The sequence below is a fragment of the Ptychodera flava genome, chromosome 19 (assembly GCF_041260155.1).
Source record: "Ptychodera flava strain L36383 chromosome 19, AS_Pfla_20210202, whole genome shotgun sequence".
Lineage (NCBI taxonomy): Eukaryota > Metazoa > Hemichordata > Enteropneusta > Ptychoderidae > Ptychodera > Ptychodera flava.
Window position 1 is genome coordinate 2,377,724 of NC_091946.1, and position 18,396 is coordinate 2,396,119.

An 18,396-nucleotide genomic window follows, 5' to 3' on the forward strand; every position below is an offset into this window, starting at 1 on the left:
AGAACTTACTTGCAATGTTAATTTGAGAGTTAAAATGTGCTTGGTTAATAGGATGAAATTACTGACAAAGATAACCAGCTTAAGATTCTTTATAACCTGACAGATATGCTGTTTTTTTATGAGGTATATCTTGATTTAAGCAAGTCTTGTTTACTTTAATTAGAATGTAATTAACTCTCGTTTATTAGCTACTATAGACTAATATAGTCTATAGAAGGTATTGGGATGGGTATCCGTCCGGCGTGCACCGTCAGTCTGTATGTATGTATGTGTGTATGTTTGTGTGTGCGTGTGTGTGTGTGTGTATGTATGTATGTATGTATGAATGAATGAATGAATGACAGCTTTGTTATTTGGTATACAGGTCCCTAGGGATAACCCAACTTAGATTTGTTAAAATTGTGATGAAATATGCAAATCTGTATTTTTACGGAATTTTTTTTCCATTTTTGGTCAGGCCATCCTGATATGAGCTATCAAAGATATCCACCTTCTTCATCAATACTTGTGTCACAAAAGGTTATTCTCTACATAACACAGCAGAGCTTTGTCAACTGTTGAGTCGCTTGTTTTTTTTGAAAACCACTGGTCAGACAGCTTTAATATTTGGTTTACAAGTCCCTAGGATGACCTTAGTGAGATAATTTCATACAGTCAGGAAATACTTAATTTTGTATCCATGTCTATAGTAGCTTCAGGGACTTTGGCCAGGGCTATGTTTATCTATTTGTAGCATGCCCTTCTATATGGCTTTTTTTCTCCCTCTCTATCCCTTTCCCTCTCTATCTTTTCTTCCTCTTGTATTCCCCTGTTCCCCCACTTTGATGTTCTCTCTCTCTGTTATCATCATTGTCGTCTACAATACGGCCACGTGATGCATCCCATCAGCACATTTGGTCCATTATTGTGTTGTGTCTGGCCGTACAGTGTAGTATCTTTTGAAACTCTGGAGCGCTGTGTGCTATTCTGTGGACTTGCACTGTTTGTCCAATCTCTTGACCTGTGCAGTGCAATTTGCTACCAGACATTTTTATAAACAGGGTCCTCCCCGCCTGCTTTTTAGCCCTTTCAGCCTGAGCCCAATGGTACTCTGCCATTCTCTCCCCTGCTTCCTTGCCTGGAAGGTCATGATATTGCTCAAAGTGCCTTTTCAAATTATAAACTTTCGCAGAACATATTGCTGCGTATGTGCACTGCATTTTTTTCTAGTTTTTTATTCACTTTACCCCCTTCTTCTTTACTAACTTCACACTGTCTTTGGCCAACTTCTTTTTTTAGCAGCCTTGTCGCTGAGGCCAGATGACCCAGCATGCGGGTTTTTATCTGTGCTTACAAGAGGATAGCTCAAAAGGGTCAGTAGTCTGAATCAATGCTGGAATTATCAAGTGAATCTGAAGAGGACATTTTGAGAAGGGGAAAACCAACTTTTCTAAGGAGTTTAGAATGAGAAAGAAAAAACGATGTTTCTGAAGAGTTCAGACAGATTATGGTGTAAATAAATGAATGCAAGTGCACAAACTGTTAATACTTAGCTCAGAAAGGGCTTGGCACTTGTGCCAAATTGTGGTTTGAGACAGACTATATATCCTACGCAAGTAAAAGTCTTACTATGGTTAGGCACACCCGTAATGCATTGTGATTTCAAAGATTGACCTCTAACTGTGAAGCTTGTATACAGGCCAAGAGCAACATTTTGACATAATGCTACCCAAAAGTTGGATGGTTATGTAGTTTTGCGGCTTAATTTCCCCGCATAAGCTGCGGAAGATTGTCTTAGTCGAAAATTTACATATTGGTAAGGGGTTGCCCAACCTGAAAACCAGATGCAAATACTTGTGTCACATCTTTACATAGTAGACATAGATAGAACACAATATCATAGACTTTTGTGAAGATATGTTGTAATAGAACCATCTATTCATCGACAATAGACCGGATGCGAAACATTGGGACGTACACCGTTACGGTAATAATCATATGCCCAGTTGACTCTGCAAAACCATGAAAAATGGGTCTAAACAACAGGGTTTGCAAAATTTAAACGCTAGGTTGTACATACAGAATTGCTCTAAAAAGCCTGCAAGTTTGATAAACAAATAAGAAAAAACAAAAAGGAAATAGCAAAATGAAAATTTTTATCAGGTAGCACATGCCCAATTGATAAAAAATCAATGCCCAAATGACGTAGCACATGCTCAATTGATAAAAAATCAATGCCCATATGACGTAGCACATGCTCAATTGAGGTAAAGCAAATGCCCAATTGAGGTAACAAAAATGCCCAGTTGAGGTAACTCATATGCCCAGTTGAAGTAAAAAAAATGCCCAGTTGACGTAACCGAAATGCCCACTCACCCCTAACCCTAACCCTAATTAGATATATATCAGATCAATATTTGTTGCATGTATCATCAAGTTTGGTGCAGGAATTTCAAAGTTATGTCACTAATAACAAAAGTTCATTAAATATCCAAATGAGCAGATAATTGACATGACACTTACAGTATCATCATAATGTTCTGAGATTGTCATCTGTGAAAAGTTTCATGAAATTTTGTGCAGTATTTCTTGATACATGTCTACACAGTCATTACCGTCTCCATAGGGAAACCATTGTACGGAAAAAAACGATATTGCATAACTTCATTAATATGCAAGCCACACTAACCAAAATCTAGTCATTTCTTGCAAGTAGCATATGGTACCTGTGTACAAAATCTGACTTGAATCTGTTCAGGCGATTTTGAGTTATCGTGTAAACAGACAGACAGACAGACAGACACACACACACACACTCACACACACACACACACACACACACACACACAGACCTCGCTATTACATTAGCTCATGTGTGTAAACACGTGAGCTAACAAATAATAAAATACTGTAGCAAACTCTGTACATATGATAACACATGTTTATCTTTCATAAATCTATTCACTGTCAATCATTTTGTTAATCAATGTAATTCATGCTCAAACATAATGTAGATAATTTGTGTCATTCTTCTTTAAGAGAAGACATCAACACTACAAAATGATTTGTTACCAAATCTGTTCACAATCTAATTTCTTAGTTCTACAAAAATACCATGAGAATTTTCAATATTTTGTAAAATTGCAGGTATGATATCATTGTCTATATCACCACGTATGTTCCTCCAACCTTCATCAATCAGATCGGCTGAAATCTCCAATCAAGGTGTGTTCACTCTGACAGGTCTTACGAAGAAAACGCGTGTTAGCTTGGCAACAGTAAGTAACTATCTTGTTCAATATAATTTCGTACACAGAAGACACTAGCTTCTAGGGACATATATTACTGTACGTATCATGCAAGCTCTGTTCACTTTAAAATTTAGATACTTTCTGTCACTAGATCACATTAGTTTTACAGACAAACTATACTATATAAATCTATTTGCCAGTGTACCATAGGATCTCCTAAAATCACAAAATGCTCTAGTATAGAGAATTCAGGTCTACAAATAATTCTGTGCTATACGTGTGCTAGCCTTATACAGTTTTATATAGAAAATAAATGTGGGAAGAACATACTCAAGATTTAGCTTCAAAAACAGTTTTTAGAGATTCATTCTTTATATTTTACAGGAGTCCTGTACAACAGCTGATATGGATAGTGGATTGCTGTCAGATATAGTGAATGGCTGTCCTGATTTGGAAGAGTTTGAACTGATGTCATTGGTGTATCTAATCAATAGTCATCCATATTACTACTACCAATATGGATTGCCTAATGGACCAAATGACTTGTAAGTTTGGACTTGAAAACAAAATTAGAATTTTATGAATAGGAGCCTCAGGTAGAGAGTAACAAATCTATGGCAAAACACATTATTACATGCCTCTTATATCAAATATGTCAAATATTTCCCCATGGGATTCAATGGTAAATGGTTGATGATGTAGCTAGCTGTATAGTTATTATTTTACTGAAAGTGACTTTGAACTACTTTCAGCTTGACCACTGCAGAATTTAACAATGATCAAATTATATGTTTTACAAAGGAAATACAGTTTTTACAGAATTATCCGTTCAAAAGTTAAAAAAAAACTTCAACTATACGTTCAAAAGTTAAAAAAAAACGTTCAACATTGCGCACCATTTGATGATTCGTTGCATTGTTTTATGGATTTTCATTTGATGTGTAAATACAGCATGTTATTGTCATGGGTTGATAAACCCAAATTATTGGAGTGAGAACTATGTACTAAGAGACATGTAATAAAATAGCCCAAACAAGGGACTATGTACCTTTGAGGCAAGAGACCATTTGTGTTCCTGACTTCTGGCAAATGGTCACCTGCCCTCACACACATAGTCCTTTATTTGGGCTGTAATATATAGTACTACAAAGGATTGGCACTCAGTGCTGTCTCAGACTTATGCTAACATGTACATATTAATATAAATATCCTATCAGAAGAACACTGTAAATCTTTCCAATCAGATGTACACTGTAGTTTATTGCTATTTATTTATTGCTAATCTGTCAAACTACTAAAAGACCCCTCAGACTGTTTTTTTAGCTAGAAAGTGATTGAAATAGTTGTTGAATGATATTAATTGTTATGAAATTATAATTTTTATCAGTTCTTTGATGTTAAATTTTAAATATTTTACAATAATTTGTCACTAATATCCTACTTTTGTGGAACAACATTGACAGGAAGCCTGACAGCAATATCCGTGACGATGATTTAGCATCCATTTCAAGATGGCAAAAACTTTGTAAACTAACTTTGGCCTGGTTGCCTGGTATCAAACATGGAAGAAGTCTGGTTACCATAGCTACCAACTGCGAACAACTGACTTCTCTATCTCTGGCTGCTATTGGTTCATCAGCTTTCTGCGTTTACTCAAAAGCACTGACTGAAGCCCTTCCACATTGTCACAACTTAAAGGATATGAGGTATGTATAGTGTGTAGACTGACTTTGTTACTGATAGCAGGTAATTATTTGCCATTGTATGATTTGGCAACTGGTCTGCTTTCCCTTGTTAAAGATAAGTATAAATGAATGAAAGCTTTTGTATTTGATGTATTAATGTATCGTGCATATGGGCACTGAATTGTGTGCGTGTAAACAACAATGGACTGTGAACAAATAATGTGAAAGTAATATTATGCAATTTATGTAGCATGTTCAACATGAAATGCACCAAAAATAAAACAATTAAAATAAAATTACTTTTATTTGGTTGAGGAGGGTTTTTGAATGTGGTTTTTAGATGCTGAAGCCTGAGTACATATTATTACAGGGTTTCTATACGCTGGGTTTTGCTACTTTCTTTTACAGATATATAATATAAAACAGAAATGCATTGTTTTAATAAAGACAGACATAGAGACAAAGACCTTACAGTTTTCAAGGGCAGACTAGTATTCAAACTTCTTTGAAGATTTTTTTAGTGAATGGTTAGTTTGCCATTGATTTGTTATTTGAGCTACATTACACCGTAAAGATTCATACACCAAGTAGAAAACCGCAAGTAAACTCCGTGTAGTGTTCCAATTTCTTGAGAAAAACAATGAGAGCCTTTGATCAGTATTTAAGCTTGTACAGTCACTGAATCTACCATGTGCTATAGTATCAGCCATCATATCTGTACTATCAGTTATGATTGAGTCTTCCAGTAAGGGATATTCCATCTTCAATGAATTGATTCAAGTTCAGCTAAGATGTGGCATTGCATCCTTTCTTGATTACAATGATGGCTATACTCTCTTACTGTAGATGTTTAAAACTTGTTATAGGGGACTGCAGTGCTCGGTAGGAATTAGTGTCAAACACCATTGAAAGTTCCTTGCTGTTCTCCATTTAAACTTTTCAAAGGATATTGATAGGGACATACAAACCTTGGTATATGAATCACCATGGCAGCTACTGTAAGCGATTACCATTGTTTGTACTTAGTACAATATAGATATTTTGATGATATGTTTCTAGAGACTGACTGACTGACTGTATTGAAATAATAAATTTCTTGTTCATATAACATCTTATACTAACATGATCTGTCATCTCTTTTACAGACTTGAACAAAGGGATTTCAATGCTACAGCAATATTTTGGTCTGCTCTAACCCAGTGTCATAAACTCCAAAGACTGTGTCTTATTAGTCCCAGAGGAAGGTAAAGTATCATACATGCGTCTAGTTCCAAAAAATCACAGCAATTAGTGCAATCAACTACAATGGATCATATTTCAAACGAAATGATGTAGTGTTTTATTCAATATACATGAAAGTGAGTATTGCTGTTTTGATCCATGATCCAGATGGCTGACTTAGTCATCACAAAATGTTAGAAAGTCCACAACCTGCAGACTTATACTTTGTATAATCATTTCAAGAAGTGCATGTACAACTAATGGTACCTGGTTCACAGAGACTAACCAATGAGTGTTTTTATAAATTATCAGCTGCATACTCTGAACAAAGCTCATAATTAAATCAACTTTTAAAGTGTGAAACCAAGTTTGAAGATGTGGTAAGCCTTTTAAGTTAGGTGCAACGAACCGAATTCCTAAAATTATACTAAACATTTGGTCACCAAGATTCAGCACTGATACCCATATTAGCAACAGACTGAATATACAGTATCTACAATATTGAAATATCAATCTCTTTTAAACTTTGGCCAGTGTGATTGCATCAATATACCAATGAAAACCTTAATGAATTGACCAGGGAAGTATATGGTATTATTCACCAGTCGATGACTGTAGACAAAAACACAGCTGTATGCTATCACAGTGCATTGATCATATATGCTATGCATTTGACACAATGTGTGTACCAACACAGTAGTCTGTATTATTTATGATTCAAATTGTTTTATTAATACTTTGTATCAGTACATTTTAAAGACTGAATCTTGAATGATTTGTATTTAATTGCAGCATTCAATTTAGAGGTCTTGAAGATCTCTTCCTTGCTTGTAAAGAGTTTGTTGTGTGTTACTTAAAGTGTAATGAAACTGCCACAGAATGTAAGACTGTTGAGACAAGAATTAGAACAAGGTTTGTAGTGTTATTTTTCATATTAACTCTGTGACAGATAAACTTTGATTTTTTGTATTTTGACAAATGTAATCAGACCTTGCTTTTTGAGTGTGTTGTGGTTGCAAGTGAGTCCCTGTATCATTCTGAAGGCTTGTTTGTATTTCCACAATTATTCATTTTTTTACCTGTCCGAGCAGATTTCAAGAAAAGCTTGCTTACTTGCTCAGACCACGGTTCCCATGCTCAGACCTTGCTCATACTTCACCTTGATTATGATTACAAGAATAGAAGAATAAAATGTCTATTGTATCCATGGTGTAACAACATTCTGGTCATGTCAAGATGTACATTGTTCCTTTGCATGTGTTACCCTGTCAGATATTAAGCAATTTTATATCTAACTAGAGATTCTTTAATACACATGTAAATATTGGTATATATCTTCTCTTATGTCTGTTTGTTTGTTTCTGTGTGTGTATATTTGTGTATGCAGGCTGTATGTATCTTGGAGATAATGTCACAAAATTTCATTCACAGACTAGTGTGACTAGTTTTAGAGATCCTATGAAAAATCTCATTTGTACTATTTGAAGAGAATAAATTACTGAATTGTATTTACAAATCTAGTAAGCATAATGTATATGTATCTGTGACTTTGGTGAGGCTCTAGATCGTCTTCCGTGATGTGACAGTCTTCCAGCCAGTGATTGATCCCTAGTCTAGCACCTTTAACAAAAAGACAAGGACAGAAAAAAAGAAATCTGAGACACACTTTTCAAGTTCATTAAACTATTTCATGCACATGGGTGCAAACTAATCCCCTAACATCTCATATCAAACCTTTTCTCCTAGGCATTTTGAAAATTATAACTGATGACACACAAAATACAACGTGATGTAAATTCCATATACTGCCATAGGCTTGAAAATCCCGGCTCTTCTCAAACAATCCCATTCAAACAGTGCATTTTATGTACCCGGTAACATTGAATTTTGTGAAGTGATGTCTGACCAGTAACCTGTACTCGGTTAAATTTCATTCATTATTTAGGAAAATGTCATAATACGTCTCATAAAACAGGAATACAGGGTTGTTTTATCTATTCATCACGTCTGTTTTTTTACATATAACAGATACTCTGAGAAAAGTCCTGCTCTGAGTTTAGCTATCCTGCCTGCTATTGCTGACGATGCTGATTTCTATCAACGCATTCCAAAAATCCACCTGGAAGGATTTGTTTTGTTTCAAAGCAGAGTGATGGAGTCACCAGCCCCTTCCATTATACACCCAGTCTACCATTAATAAAGGGATGGAAGGGATGGACAATTCATGGCATTCACAGTACTGCATCAACAAAGTTAATCAGGAAAGTGAAAAAAATAACAGTAAATATGGAAGTGTTTGGTGTTGAAATTGTGTAGAATTTAACAACAAACTAGTATTGGAGACATTGGGGAAGTGAACATCAGCTCTTCTGAATAATAAGACAGCATTTGAAGCAGTCTGGTTATCTGCATGCTTGTACATGTATGTATCAAGATTAGCATACTGGGCAGCATAGTACACTTATATTACACTCAGATCAAGTATTTATAAAATGTATATACTTTTCCTATCAACAAACCCAAAGTCTGTCAAGTAAGTCATTGGTGGAAATGTTTTCACAAATCTTTTGCCTTTGGTTTAACCAACTTTAATGTTTCACCTTGTGATAAATTAGTATGGTAAGTAATGTACATTCAGGGAGTTTTCCATCATCTGAAAGGAAATTTCTTTTTTTGAGCCACTCATTCTCCAGATCTCACATTATTGTTCAAGTTCTAAGTATTTTTATTTGAATTGTAATTAAGTGATTCACACTGCATTTATGAAATTATTTTAGGTAAAAAAAATCAGAAAAACTTTTGCAGTCATGGTGATATGTGATTTGTATGTACTGTATACAGTGATTTACTGTTGAAAGGAACCACAACTACAGTGTAGTAATTTCACACATATTTTGATGCACAGAAAGAAATGGATTTTTACCCTTGGTTGATATGAAAAGATAAGCAGAGTCACTGCTCCAACTTTTACTGCTTTTCATTCCTCTTGTGAAATCAGAAATTCCAGAATTCCAGTAATACAGTGTCCTTTGAATTTTATTCTGTTGAATTATTTTTGAAACATGTATCATATGCAACATTTACAAGAAACTAAGTAAGATCATTTTCCCCAGGGTAATTATTTGTGTTGTGGTGAATACTTGTATGAGGGGAGTGTAAACTTTTCCCTGGTTACGTAAGTCATTAAATTACCCTGACAATGGAAAGAGTACTTATATTGTATATTGATCAATCTCTGAACATTTCGCTGAAAAAGAATTTGGTTTATTTAAAACTGAGCAGAACTATTGACACATATCGATTTGCCTTTACAGGAGCTTGCACCTAGCTGTATAAAAATAAGTTTCTGGCATAATGAATCAAAATTGCAGTAATAAAACAGATATTAAAGTATTGAAGAAAATTTCAATATTTGTACAATCAGATCCAGCCCTAATGAGGATTGCTGTGAAAGCTGTTCATGACCAGAGTTCACATTATCACCAATCTTGATAATTCAATGTCACAGAAATATTCCAATGTGATGTGGTGGAAAGAATCACTATCAGAAGTAGACAGAAATGTTTGAACTCAAGATATTTATTTTGTTAATACATACATGTAAGAGATAGTATTAAATACAACCAGCCATTAGCAATACCAGAATAGATAAATAGATACAATATATCAGGTGTTGTGTCTGGCCCTTCAAACTTACATTTTAACAATTATAACATTTACGTGATTTCAAAAAAATTTACAAGATTCGCATAATGTTATATTTCAGTACATTCTGCATTGTCTTACAGTCATTTTATAGGTGGCAGTTGACTGCTGTATTTAATCGTAAACATATATTTACAAAACAAAGTACTGTTACACCAATTCTGTATTGCAGGCCCTATATGCATTTAATGTCTTATTCTATATATCTCTATGTTTGTAGCTCAGCAGCTGCGACTGCAGCATAAAAACATGCACAGTTAATTTATCTCCATTTGTTTACTTCTCAATGAATTCCGGCCTTTTCATTGGTCACTACATGGTACAGGCTGTCTAAGCCTATCACAGTAGAGAGATCCAAGGATGCCATTGATGCGTGAAAAAAACAAGTTTATGTATTTTGTGTTTTGGTTTCCGTTACTTGGAACATTTTGCCATGACCTGGAATTATGACATCTGCAATTTTCAGAACTTTTTTCCTGTTTGCTTCTTGCAATTCAATATTTTCACTGACTTCCTGCCAGATGGATGGATCTTTCAAGTCATCCATACATTCAAACAAATCACCTGTAATAAAATGTATGAAGTCAGTCAATAATTTCCATCAGTTTTGTAAAAGTTAACATTTTCTCAAGCAGCTTCACTTTGTTTGTCCATGTTTGTTTCTGCAACAACTGGGGTAAAAATCTGTATTGGTAAAGTATATACAAACATTGAATATCATGTGTGAATTCACTGGTGTTGGTTGTGAAGGAATGACCATAGAAGTTTGCAGAAAGCTTGAAACACCTATAAAAATATACATGGTCAGAAAGATTGAGTTATGGTGTAACACCTGAACATCAACCACACCAAAGGATAATTTTAAAAATACTAGTAAACTGATCATATTAAAAGAATATTATGTTCCCTTAGCTGGTCAAAATGATGGAATAAATTTTAGGTCATCAGAAGTTTACCATCAGCCAAGGGTAAAACCACCAATTGCTAGTGCCTGAGAATCTCAGAAGAACAGAGTATAATGTGAAGTGGTTTTTTTGAGACAGACAACATAATTGAGCCAAGGTTGTAAAAAAGGGGGCATTCTGCACAAACTTAACATTTACATAAATAAAATATGACTATATATACAAAAGAGGAGCAGCATTGTTTAGTTCATTTATTTATGTATTTATTTTGATATGGAATGCCAGTAAACAACAGCAGAAAGTTAGGTAAAGCACTGCTTCAAAGCAGCAAGAGAATCTGTTTTCTTAATTCAAAGGGTAAATATATTTCTTGTAACAACCACAATAAATTTTGATAACTTGCCTGCAATGACAACTGTTCCTAGCTTGGTACTCTTTACAATGACACTGACATCACTGTGTGTATGCCCTGGTGTTGGTATAACACTGACATACTCATCAATCTCATAGTTACTGCCCTGTAAAGTAAGAGAGTGCCATACAGAATACATATAAATGTAAGATTGCCATACAGAATACATATACTGTAAATGTTAGAGATTGCCATTTAGAATAAATACAAATGCTCTGCCATTTTATTTTTATCTACAATGGATTGGGTCTGTGATTGTGTTGTCTAGCTGTACGGAATGGGTTCTGTTCTTGGGATTTCAAAACACTAATTCTCTTCAAGCTTTAGTGTGATAACGGATCTACAATTAACAAATAAGATTTTACATGGGTAATTGGATTTGTCAATCTAATGCTACATCTTGTTAGAATGGTTTGGCAAATTACAAACATTTGAAAAATGACTTCATGTTTTTTTGGCAGAACAAATAGAAAACATAATTAAAAGTCATAATTAGCCATCAAAAGATAACACATGAAACTTCCAGTGTCTGAGCATACTTTGACTTTTTAAGTCAACACTTTTATCGAATAATGATGAAAGTATTTCAGAATTTACTACTTCTGCAGCATTCAAATTGATATCCAGCTTTAACAAATGAATTGAACATAATTATGAATTAAATATCTAATTATTTTACGACTTACATCTTTAAATGGATGTGTTGCATATTTATCTCCATTACAAATATCAAAGCCTACAATGTGAGTTGCTTGTTTAAACAGATTAAGGTTTCCAATGTGATCTACATGGCCATGAGTTGCAATCACATAGTCTATATTACTCGGAGTCAATCCATGTTTACTCAAACCTGAAACAAATGATATTACCATGGTGATGAACTCTTCCTGTTCTTTGAAATTATAAATTAACAGATGCACTTTTACATAATGAAAATTTAATAAAATTCATGGAAAACTGAATAATTCAACATTACAATTGTTTGATATTTCTTATTTCCTTTCCACGTTTTCCTGACTTCTGTGTAGCATTGTGAATTCCAAATTCCAGACAACATTGTATCTTTGGAGGGGACTGAACTCACTCATTCTTAAGAACAAAATGTAAATTAGAAACATCAATGGTGACAAGAAAGACGTTTCACATTAAATTTGAAGTTAATGATTAACAATGAAATGTATCATTATTCATCCTAAGGGAAGTTGATACTGATCATGAGTTTAAATAAGGTCCGTACATGTCACCATCAAAAACATCTTCAGTGCACACATTTCGGCAAATACATGTAAGACATTTTTCAGATTTGATAGATTCCATGAGTGCTATTTACCTTTAATGATGTCATCACCATCCCATGGATTTCCAGTATCCACCATAATATTATGTGGGCCTAGTACTAATGAGATTGTACCATTTGCAACCTGGTCTCCATTCTCCAAACAGTGGGAATATCCTTCTTTCAGCACAACAACCTGGTAGACATGGCAACTGGCTCCACTATCCTCCTCTGCCATCACTCCTCTACCATGTACTGATCATTGACTATAGCACACTGGCATGTTACAACATTGCACCTGTAAAATAAACTTAGTGTGATCAGAGCAGTTTTCAAGATGACATACATTTCAAAGGCTAGAAACATCTGTACTTTTCACTTAGTAGCAGCTTCAATCACAGTTTGTTTGTGTGTGTACAAACCATTAACTTCTCAGTATCCCAAGAGTTCCACAAAAGACTTTTGGTGAGAGATCTTTCTCTCACATTGGCCCTGCATTTTGGAACAAAACTTCCTTCTGACCTTTGCCACTCCAACTCTACCCTTTCCTTCCACCATTCCCTAAAGACTTTCTCTTTAAACAATGGTTCAGCGAGTCTCCAGTTCCAGTGTTTCAACATTTCCTCTTACATAGTGTACATTTGTCACTTTTGCGTGCAGAGTTGTGTTCTCAGAGATTAGGTGCATTACAAGTGTACTTTATTATTATTATTATTATTATTATTAATTTTTGCCTTTACCCCCTAAATTTTGTAGAGCAGCAACTGAGTATAGAAGTACTGTATCACACTGCAAATATTTCCATAGTGGTAGTACCCTGCCTTTTGTATCAAGTTTTTATATTTATTTCACAGAATATTAAGTCCTTTTTCCGACACATAGACTATCTTTTATTTACAATTTCAGTGGATCTGAGACACTGAATGGGTACTAAAAACTACTTGACCAATAGTCTTTCTCTAACTTTAAATTGAAGAATTCACTCTACTACTGACAGGGGCCTAGGGCAATTAAATGAGAATCCCTAATCATCTGTGTACAAAAGATACAATAGCGCATTACCTCTGATAAAATTTTCATTATTTGCTCCATAACATTTTTTCCTCTTCTCTTCCCTGAATTACATTGAGAGGAAAATGCTTGAAAATGTGATGTATCACAAATGCAATGTATTGTGGACAGTCCATTATTCTGACTAAAATTCAATTATCACCAATAATATTAGAAATTTCACTTTCAAAGGCTGTATTGACAAATCAAGTGTGAGACAGTTTGTGACTGTGATAGTATATAAGAAAATGAAGATTTCAAACAGAATAAAACTCAATGAAAACCATCAAAATTTTCAGCCGACGAGATTTCAGGAAAGATTGAGTTGTGAGAAAATTTATTAACACTCATGACGTACAGTTTTGCAGTGTAGACCAGGCTGAGCTGTCTTTGCTTACGGTACAGTTAACTTTTTACCTCTATGGTGTGTACGTATAATGTCGGAATCTTGGCTGTTGGCTACGTCGCTTCTGTGCTCGAGAAATTATTCCTCAACATTGATTAAATTTTGAAACCTTTACCACCATGACAGCCGATCCCACACCATACTCATAGCATAGCACAGCCCTGCATACCGTGCTGTGTGTTCCGGTCTACCACCACACGCCGGGAAAACACAGCACATAGTACGCAGGGCTAAGCATAGCATAGGACCATTATAAATCACAGTTCAGTCCCATTGCCGTGCCGTTTTTATCCCTTGCCAATTTCGTCCCCGCACATGTGCATACTATCCAACATGGTTTCTATTCATAAAACGGCCCCAGACATCTAGGCCCACATCTGAAGCCACTTTCTTCTATCATATGTCAGCTGTTTTGACTTTTAGTTGAGAAGCATTCTGATAATAGCCTGGCAAATCGTGTACTTGTACCGAAATTCCTGCAGATGAAACAGTATTGGTCGATAATGGGGCGCAAACTGGCAAGATCGATCTACTTCTCAGGCATAGGTACACAGTCACGTCTATGGGGCATAGACGCTGAGCGGAATAGACAGACCACAGGTGACTGTGATCAAACACGAACAAAGAGAACGAAAAAATAGTATAGGCGATGTGTAGAGCCGCTTTCCCTTTATTACATTATTAACCGTTTGGTTGGCAACAGCACCGAAATCGGCAGCTATAGCAGTTCTATGTTCCAAGTAAATTACCCCAATTGATGCACTTCCCCAAACTTATAATACATTTTCAACTTGTTTAGACACTTAACAGGGATCACCGGATAGATAATACGAAAGAAATTTTAGCGTGAACTTGAATTTTGAGTCAAGTGTCAAGATCAGTAACAGAACAGAAATCGGCAGATATAGCTGCTGATCTGGGGTCCAGACACTTCGCACCAAAACCAGTTCGCCCCACACAACTTCGTCCCAAAACCATTTTGCACCAAAACCACCTCGTCCCAAGTACTACCTCGTCCAATGCTACTTCGCCCCAAGTACCACCTCGTACTAAAACCACTTCACTAAAGTATAGTTCCATCAACTCTTCCTAAAACAGGCTAAAACATCGATGCTATAAATCATAACGTTGTTTTTACCTACAACTGGCTACCACGAACCATTTATTCTTCCATGAAACCATACGGTATATTAGAAAAAAAAGAAACACGCAAACTACTAATGGTACATATCAGGTACCATGCGCGGTATTGCACGATGCGATGTCATTTTCTCGAAATGTGTACAATTTCAAGATTTCAGTCCTGGGATGATAGAAAGGTGATTAAAACTTCACTGGCAGTGGTTGGTTATTTTCAGCTTTTAACGGTTAGCGATAAATTGGGGAGTGAAGTGGCATTGTTTTGGGGGCGCAATGGTTTTGGGCGACGTGATTTTTGGGGCAAAGAGGTTTTGGTACGAGGTTGTTTTGGTGCGAAGTGGTTTTGGTGCGAAATGGTATGGGACGAGATGGTATGGTGCGAAGTGGTTTTGGTGCGAAGTGTCTGGGAACCGCTGATCTGATCCCAGTGAAGCCCTATTGGATAGTCAGCACATCCGCGGGGACGAAATCGGCAAGGGATAAAAACGGCAAGGTACTGTAATGGAGTGACTGTGTGTTTAAATTGTCAGATGATTGAAATCACAGGCATTCGACTCAATGCAAGGAAACCGTCACTGATGCAGCCAGTACCAGAATTTTCTTACTGGTTGCAAGAGTGCATTGAGTCAAATGCCTAGTGATTGAAATATTTGTTTCCACTTCACTTGTATCAAAAGCTGACATATTTGAGCTACAGTCACCTGAGGTCTATTCCGATCTGCGTCTATATATATGCGCCCCGTGTGTAGGGGTCCAGACACTTCGCACCAAAACCAGTTCGCCCCACACAACTTCGTCCCAAAACCATTTCGTACAAAACCACCTCGTCCCAAGTACTACTTCGCCCAACCCCACTTCGCCCCAAGTACCACATCGTACTAAAACCACTTCGCCCAAAGTATAGTACCGTCAACTCGTCCTGAAACAACGATGTTACGACGTATCGCAAGGTTGTTTTTACCTTCAACTTGGAAGCATTAATGTGTTAGGACATTTATTGTTGCATGAAACCATAAACGATAGAATAAGAAATAGAAACACGCAAATGCTACAACTCAGGTGCCTTGCGCGGAATTGCACGATGTCAATTTCGCGAAATGCGTACACTTTCAAGATTTCAGTCCCAGGATGACAGAAAGGTGGTTATTTTCAGCTTTAGCAGTTAGCGATAAGTTTCGGGCAAAGTGGTTTGGGGACATGACTTTGGGGCGAAGTGGTTTTGGTACGAGGTTGTTTTGGTGCGAAGTGGTTTTGGTGCGAAATGGTATGGGACGAGATGGTATGGTGCGAAGTGGTTTTGGTGCGAAGTGTCTGGGAATATATATGCGCCCCGTGTGTACATATGCCTGAGAAGGAAGATCTTCTTCTCAGGCATATGTGCACACCGTCGTCTACGGGGCGAATATCCATATAGACGCAGAGCGGAATAGACCACAGGTGATTTGAGCATACCATACCGGCAATTTTGGGGTGAAAACTCTGAAAATTCCACTCAACCACACTCAAACAGTGATCACAAATGCGCGCGGACTTGTTCGGAGCTCCGAGTGCAGTGCAGCTGGCAGATCGATAGTAGAAGCTCGAAGTTCTGACCCTAAATGACCTGTAAATGATCGAAAAGATATCATCTTGCAGAGCGCCCTCTGGAGTTACAGATAGGCTTGGAAAACTGCAATCTCCAGGCAGAGTCATCTTATCGCGTATTACCCACAATTCCTGATGTGTTCGATTCGGCGATAAGTATTAGCGTACGCGCGATAAGAACTCTGGTTCGAGAGTGGGAAAACTGGTCTGTGAAAGATTATCCTGTTCAGAGACGATGCTGAAGTTATTTTCGTATTCGTTTTCGTATTCGTTTTCGTATTCGTATTCGTATTCGTATTGGAGTCACTGACAAAATTTTTTATTTTTAGTCCAAATTTCGTACGTATTATATAAAAGTTCTGTCTTTACAGAACTTAAAGTGCTTTTTATATGACAATATATCAATACTTCAATATTTGAGAATGTAAGTTGAAAAAGATCCAATCTTTTTAGGCCCTAGATTGAAGATATCGTTGCTATAATTAGAGGAGAGATTTTAAAAACCAAACGGCCAGTACACAGGCACTCCTTAGCTGGGTAGTCTGTTGAATAGATCGATGTTCGGTTCGATCTATCGATCCCGTAGTCGATATGCGCGCCATTGTAACCAAAATACTCACTAGGTTATAGTGGCGGGCATACTGACCACGGGATCGATAGATCGAGCCGAAAATCGATCTATTTAGCAGACTACCAAGCTATAAGCGCCTGTGGGCCAGTAGTAGTCTTTGGAGGAAAGATTTTTTAAACAAACATCATTTTCGTATTCGTATTCGTATTCGTTTTCGTATTAACTTTATCATATTATACTGTTGACATCATTAGTATCGATAATGGAAATTTAGCTGACCCGCCAAATTTGACGAGTTGTAAACTTAAAAGGTAATTTTCTTGTTTTAAACTGATATCTCTGAGAAAGTGATCGTCATAACGACAATGAATGCAGGGCTCAACGTTATCGCATGCCCCTAAGTCGATGACATGCTATATTTAGACTGCTGTCGCAAAGAAAATATCATCTCATATGATGTGGGAAAGCGTCATAAAAGAAAACGAGATGAATAAAATGGTATCATAGGCCTATGTCCTGATCGTACATTTGTTTCCCTAATAAAGATTAAATTAATGTGTGAGCTGTTGTCAGAGTCTTTATTTCAGTACGGCCACCGTCTCTTTTTCTTCCTTGCGTTTGCGTCAACTGTCATTGCCAGAACATGTTGATCAACTTGCGTTATGATAAGATACACCAGAATGCATGGAAATTAATTTGTATCGCGAAATATCGAGAAATACCTGTATTCTATGATAAATAGACTTCAGCTAGTCTAGTAGCTCTCGCAACTGGCTCGATCGGTTTCCGTCATTTGTTACTGTGCGATCCAGTTTTAGTGTTACGCAGTTTGCCCCGCTCTACAACTCCGTTCTGCAGGTCACTCCGAAAACTTTCAGCAGTACTATTTTGGGGGACCAATTAAGCCGCTAGCCGTAGAGAGCTCCTTTTTTCAACAAAAACTCTGAATAGAAATGCAGCAACTATCAACTTTCGATAGATATTTTGTAGGCAAGAGAACAAAACTCAAAGGTATATGCGCATTTAATCCTAGCTGTGATATCGCAGCGGTACTTGTGGCGTGTATCGAACTCGCTCGGGTCATTGAGGTCATCGCCACAGTCCCATCCATGGTCTATTCTCTACTACCTCCACGGTTCTACAAAATTGCAGTCGCTACCCGGCAGATTTGCCATGATATTTCAACAAAGTTGCTTGCTATTTAGATCTAG

General features: G+C 36.6%; 2 protein-coding genes across 3 annotated transcripts in view; one reads left to right on the plus strand and one right to left on the minus strand.

Moving 5' to 3' along the window:
- The window catches only part of LOC139118368 (F-box/LRR-repeat protein 18-like), a 24,295-nt gene extending 12,898 nt beyond the window's left edge, over positions 1-11,397 (plus strand). Inside the window, exons 5-10 of the mRNA XM_070681662.1 lie at positions 3,127-3,257; positions 3,615-3,775; positions 4,694-4,936; positions 6,061-6,159; positions 6,929-7,048; positions 8,165-11,397. Coding sequence (XP_070537763.1) covers positions 3,127-3,257; positions 3,615-3,775; positions 4,694-4,936; positions 6,061-6,159; positions 6,929-7,048; positions 8,165-8,333 — 923 coding nt within the window. The 3' untranslated portion in view covers positions 8,334-11,397. The remainder of the gene's footprint in view (positions 1-3,126; positions 3,258-3,614; positions 3,776-4,693; positions 4,937-6,060; positions 6,160-6,928; positions 7,049-8,164) is intronic.
- Positions 9,696-16,668, minus strand: LOC139118369 (metallo-beta-lactamase domain-containing protein 1-like). 2 transcript variants are annotated; one of them, XM_070681663.1, is made up of 5 exons: positions 16,488-16,668; positions 12,489-12,732; positions 11,845-12,008; positions 11,150-11,264; positions 9,696-10,405 (listed from the first exon to the last, which is right to left on the minus strand). In XM_070681663.1, exons 2-5 carry the CDS (start codon positions 12,670-12,672, stop codon positions 10,230-10,232), a joined length of 639 nt encoding a protein of 212 aa, XP_070537764.1. In that variant the 5' UTR covers positions 12,673-12,732; positions 16,488-16,668; the 3' UTR covers positions 9,696-10,229. The 2 variants fall into 2 exon arrangements, with proteins under 2 accessions (XP_070537764.1, XP_070537765.1); XM_070681664.1 differs by lacking the exon at positions 16,488-16,668 and adding an exon at positions 15,732-15,843.
- Positions 16,669-18,396: the final 1,728 nt, after the last annotated feature.